Genomic DNA, 4,954 nt, shown 5'->3' on the forward strand with positions numbered 1-4,954 from the left:
CCCAGCAAGCCGGACCCCAGTGGGAGCAGAGGGACTCCTTGCCCTGACGCCCTCCTCCTGGAGAGGCTGGCAATGAGGGAAGGGCTTCTTGTACACCAGATAACACCACAGGCTGTTCTGTACAGCATCTGGCTAGGAACAAAGGCAACAACCATTGTCTGGAAAAGAAATGTACAGTCTGGGCATTTTAAAAAATAGCATTTTACTGATTGATCCAGAAGCGGTTATTTGTTAGTTCGGAGGAAATTTCATTTCCTTTATAAAAGGCTTTTTCTGTGAAAACTCTCTCTTTTGTTTTCTGCAACTGCAGAACCAGGAAGCCAGTCCTAGAGTAGGGAAGGCACTGGTGCTGTTTCATGCTTTTTTTTTTTTTTTAACTCCTTAATCTTTCTCTTTTTCCTTGTGTTTTTTGTTTGTTTTTGTTTAATCTCTGAACGTTTCCTTCGGTTTCAATACTAAATGAAATCAAAGGAGAACCAAATGAACCCTGTGTGCTCTGGGTGGCTTACACAGAACCCCACATGAACAAGCCATCAATCAGCAGGACAGCAGTGGACCTCCAGACCCTCTTCCCTGGGCAGAGGGAGTTTCACACACACGTTTGGCATCTTGATTCTCATCAAAAATTAAAACTAAAAAAAAAAAAAAACAAAAAGAAAACGAGGGGGGAAAAAAAAAAAGCAGGTCACACAGTGCTTTCCAATATCCACTCAGAACTGGAGAAAGTTGCTTTTCCACTCTCCACACCGGAGCTGTCTGCCTGGAGCAGCATCCCGTTCATGGACAGGCTGCGTTTGGAGCGCAGCCCAGCCGCGGTGCGGGCACTGCCGGGGCAGCCAGGCTCCATCAGCTGCCCACCCAGCGAGAGCCGGCGCTTGGCGCGGGTGGCGTCGGCCGGCAGTGTGAGGAACTTACTTGGCTTGGATTGTGCTCTTTTGTAGGGGGTGGCGGCAGGCATGGGGGCGCAGCCCGCCAGCTGTAGGGCAGTGGAGTTGTTCCTGTTACTGTTCTGGGCCTCGGAGCTGCCCATGGCCTCACCCGGCGCCTCACTGCCGGCCTTGGACCCCGGCTTGCGCTTCTGCTTCGGGGGCCCAGCCGCGCTGGCAGTCCAGGTGGGAGGCAGGGCGGAGGTAGTGGTGGCCGAGTCCTGGGCGGGGCCGCTCTCTGGTGACTGCGCCATGCCGTCGCTGCTGGCCTTGCAGCACTGGATGCCCTCTTCGTGCCCCACGGCTTGCTTGGACGCCGACTGCGACAGCGCTCCGCTGCAGCCCTGGATCTGCGCCCCGTTGGTCTGCGAGTACACGTTGCTGACCTTGGTGGCCTTCTGCTGCCCGTTGTTATTACACACCTTGTAGCGGATCATGAGGATGATGATGAAGACGAGCACCGAGGCCACAATGATCCCACCAATGATGATGATCATGGTCCCACCCAGGAACTGGGACTGCATGAAGTGGCAGCGCACGTAGTCCTGCTCAGTGGTGAACTGGGTGCAGCCCACCACTCTGGTGGCCGTGAGCGAGGTGATCCCGTCGTCGTAGATGGCCAGCACGCACAGGTCGTATGCGGTCCCAGCGGCCAGGTTGTTGACCAGGAAGGTTTTGCTTGTGGGAGGTATCATTCTGGGGGAGAAGGAAATCAGTGTGAATGAACCTGGTAGACCTGCATGCACCTCCCCACTGTGTGCTGCAGCCCCAGTTGTGATGAACACCACTGGAGCTCAGCTCTGCTCCTGCTGCCACCTCACAGCAGCTGCTGCCCTGCAGTGGGGTGACAGAGCCAACAGCAAGCCCCACAGCAAACCTAGGCATGGCAGAGCTCTGCATGAAAATGTTCAAGGCCAGGCTGGATGGGGTTTTGAGCAACCTGGTTTAGTGGAAGATGTACTTGCCCACGGCAGGGAGGTTGGAACCAGATGATCTTGAAAGTCCCTTTCCAACCCAAACCATCCTGTGATTCCCCACTGAAAAAGCACTCAGGTACTTCACTGCACAAATGGTCTCTCTCTGGTGCTTCACAGATGTTTTTGTGCATGCTGAAAGCCTACTATTATTATAAAATAACTTAGCCATTGCATTCAGCACAGAGCCAAAGAACCCCTGTGTACACCCATATGATGACAGCATGGAAAAGTGGTTCACAGAGCCAGACACAGTCTTGGAGGCAGTTTGGTACACAATTGCTGCATCTCTCATACACTCTTGGAAAGTCCATGATGTTCTCTATGGGGCAATACTGACAAACTAGGAAAGTTTCAGGCTTTTTACAACAGCATGTTGCAATAGGATGAGGGGCAATGGCTTTCACCTAAAAGGGGGCAGATTTAGACTGGATATGAGAAAGAGGTTCTTCACTATCAGGGTGGTGAGGCACTGGAATAGGTTGTACACAAAGGTGGTAGATGTCCCATGCCTGAGAGTGTTGAAGGCCAGCCTAGACAAGGATCTGAGCAACCTGCTCTAGTGGAAGTTGTCCCTATCCATGACAGGGGGCTTGGAACTAGATGATCTTTAAGGTCCCTTCCTGCCCAACTCATTCTATGACAGCAACCATGTCAAAAGCACAGAAGAAATTACCATGCAAAGACAGTTTTGAAGGGTGCAACTGTTGCACCAAGCAGCACAGAGCCAGCACACCAGCATGGATGCCACCAGAGCTAGTGCTAAGAGGAATATGTTTACAGGCACCTTTTTTCTTTTGCCTTGCCAAAGCTGAGAGCATTCAGACCCATTTAACTCCTCTCCTTTTACAAGCTCTTGGGCAGTCAGATGAGCTCAGAGACTCAGAGGCCCTTTGGATTATTTCAAACAACCCCGCTCAAGGTGATTTCTCTGCGGGAGAGCAGAGACCTGCATGAGGCTTTCCTGTGGCTCCCACCATCTGTTGCCAGGGCAGGGCCCTGCTGAGGGCTGCCTGAGCAGTATCTCAGCCCCAAGCAGCCTGCAGTGCCCTGCACTGGCACTCTGGGGCTGCCTTACCTGTAAACAAGGGAGTCATCGTAAGTACCGTTGTACTGGATCTGGAACATCCGTATCCCAGGGATGTTCCTCTGAAAGTTGAACTTCAGTAGAGCAGTTGAGGACGTTGCTTCTGCAACCACCACCTTCTTGTCTTGGCTGACTTTAGTATCCCCATTGCTACTGCTCGCATTGGAGCCTGACTTGGTGGAAGTGGAGATATCCGAGGAGCCAGGGTCAGGCTCGTGGATGTGGTTGGTACTATTCAGCAAGTGGGGGAGCTTGATGATGTGCAGGTCCACTGTCTGCGTGGCCTCCCCAGCGGGGTTGGAAGCAATGCAGGTGAAGGAGCCCGTGTCCTTCACCGTCGTTATAAGGATGTCGAGGGTCCCGTTGTCGTACACCACAGACCTGGTCGCATTGGAGATCAGTTTGCCCTCAGGTGAAATCCAATGGATGGCTGGCTCGGGGTCCCCACGGGCCTTGCACCGCAGTGCTGCCCGCTGGCCCTCCAGCACCCGCAGCTCGTGGGTGTGCCGGGTGATGAGAGGAGGCTCGCACAGGAACTCCTCCTCGGGGATTGACCAGAAGTACCGGCCAGACAGAAGCGTTGGAGAAGCACAGGTCTCCAGGTCATCCTCCCTCGAAAGACGCCTCAGCCACAGGAGCTCACAGTTGCAATGCAAAGGGTTCCCACCAAAGCTCAATGCAAAGGTCGAAGGGCTGATAATTCCTGAGGTTGCCAGTACCTGAGCTCGCTGGAAGAGAGGATCAGGCGGTAGCTTCTGCAGTTTGTTAGACGTGACGTCCAACCTGGTCATCTTGTGGAGGTGGGAGAAGGTCCCCTTAGGAATGTGGTCAATCATGTTGTGGTCTAGACTTAGCGTATGCAAGCTAACCATCTTCTCCACTGCATCCCAGGGGATGGTTTCCAGGTTGTTGTAAGACAAATCCAGTTCCTCAAGAGCTAAAACATCATCAAAAGCTGTGGAAGAAATCAAAGTCAGCTGGTTGTTGTTAAGTATCAAGTGGTGAAGGTTGGAGAGCCCACTGAACATATCATTAGTGATCTTAGTCAATCGGTTGCTGTTCAAATGCAAAGCCCGCAAATTGCGCAGGTCGGCAAACGCGTGAGGGGTAATAAAACTGATTGTATTCCTGGACAGCGTCAGGTCCACCAGGCTGGTCATGTTGGCAAAGTCTTTCCTTTTAATGTTTGTGACAAAGTTGTCTGCCAACCGTAACTCCACGGTCCTCCTGTCAATGTTGGGAGGAACAAATAAGAGCCCTTTCTTGGCACAAAGGGTGGCAAGGTTCGGAGACAAAATCTGACAGACACAGCGCTTGGGGCAGATCTGAGCTCTCACCGCCATGCCAATGAACAGCAGAAACAAAAGCAGTTTTTCCATTGTAGATCAGGTTCAAGAGCCTGCAAGGGACATCAAACGTCTGTTAGTCTCTGCACAATAAGCCAACGACGTCATAAAAAAGCAAAGACAAACTGTCTGTGCTTGAACCATGAAACTAAGGTGCATGTAGCAGTGCATCACCCTCGTCTTTACCACCCTCCTGATGTCTCTACCATCATCCATATCCTGAGGCAAGAGCTTCTATGCTCCATATCCTTCCTGACCCCTCCTTGGAGTTTTCAAGACCAGGTTGGACAGGGCCCTGAGAAATCTGTCTAGTGGAAGGTGTCCCTGCCCATGGCAGGGAGTTGGAACTAGATGATCTTGAAGGTCCCTTTCAACCCAAACCATTCTGTGATTCTATGACTCCAGAAGAACTGAGAGGCAGGTGTTTGCACACACACACAGGGGCACCCAGACACTTCTATACAAATGACAAAGCCACTGGAAACATGAACATGGCACATGGCATCAGCAATGTCTTTGGCACCCCTCACCACAATTGGTCCCCACCATGCAACCCACCTCTCCTCAGTTTTCCAAGAGGTGCTCCTGACCCCACAGCCTGATGTCACTCTGCCACGGTGC

The 4,954-nt window shown here is 52.2% G+C and overlaps 1 protein-coding gene across 1 annotated transcript; it reads right to left on the minus strand.

Moving 5' to 3' along the window:
• Positions 1 to 685: 685 nt before the first annotated feature.
• Positions 686 to 4,366, minus strand: LRFN5 (leucine rich repeat and fibronectin type III domain containing 5). The gene is made up of 2 exons (XM_054400514.1): positions 2,979 to 4,366; positions 686 to 1,622 (listed from the first exon to the last, which is right to left on the minus strand). Exons 1-2 carry the CDS (start codon positions 4,364 to 4,366, stop codon positions 686 to 688), a joined length of 2,325 nt encoding a protein of 774 aa, XP_054256489.1.
• Positions 4,367 to 4,954: the final 588 nt, after the last annotated feature.

Source organism: Indicator indicator, chromosome 4 (assembly GCF_027791375.1).
Source record: "Indicator indicator isolate 239-I01 chromosome 4, UM_Iind_1.1, whole genome shotgun sequence".
Taxonomy (NCBI): domain Eukaryota; kingdom Metazoa; phylum Chordata; class Aves; order Piciformes; family Indicatoridae; genus Indicator; species Indicator indicator.

Excerpts from the sequence above, each read along its gene's own strand:
- LRFN5 (XM_054400514.1), bottom strand. The coding sequence starts at position 4,366 with ATGGAAAAACTGCTTTTGTTTCTGCTGTTCATTGGCATGGCGGTGAGA. Across the intron at positions 1,623-2,978 it reads GATGACTCCCTTGTTTACAG|AATGATACCTCCCACAAGCA; the intron begins GTAAGGCAGCCC and ends CTTCTCCCCCAG.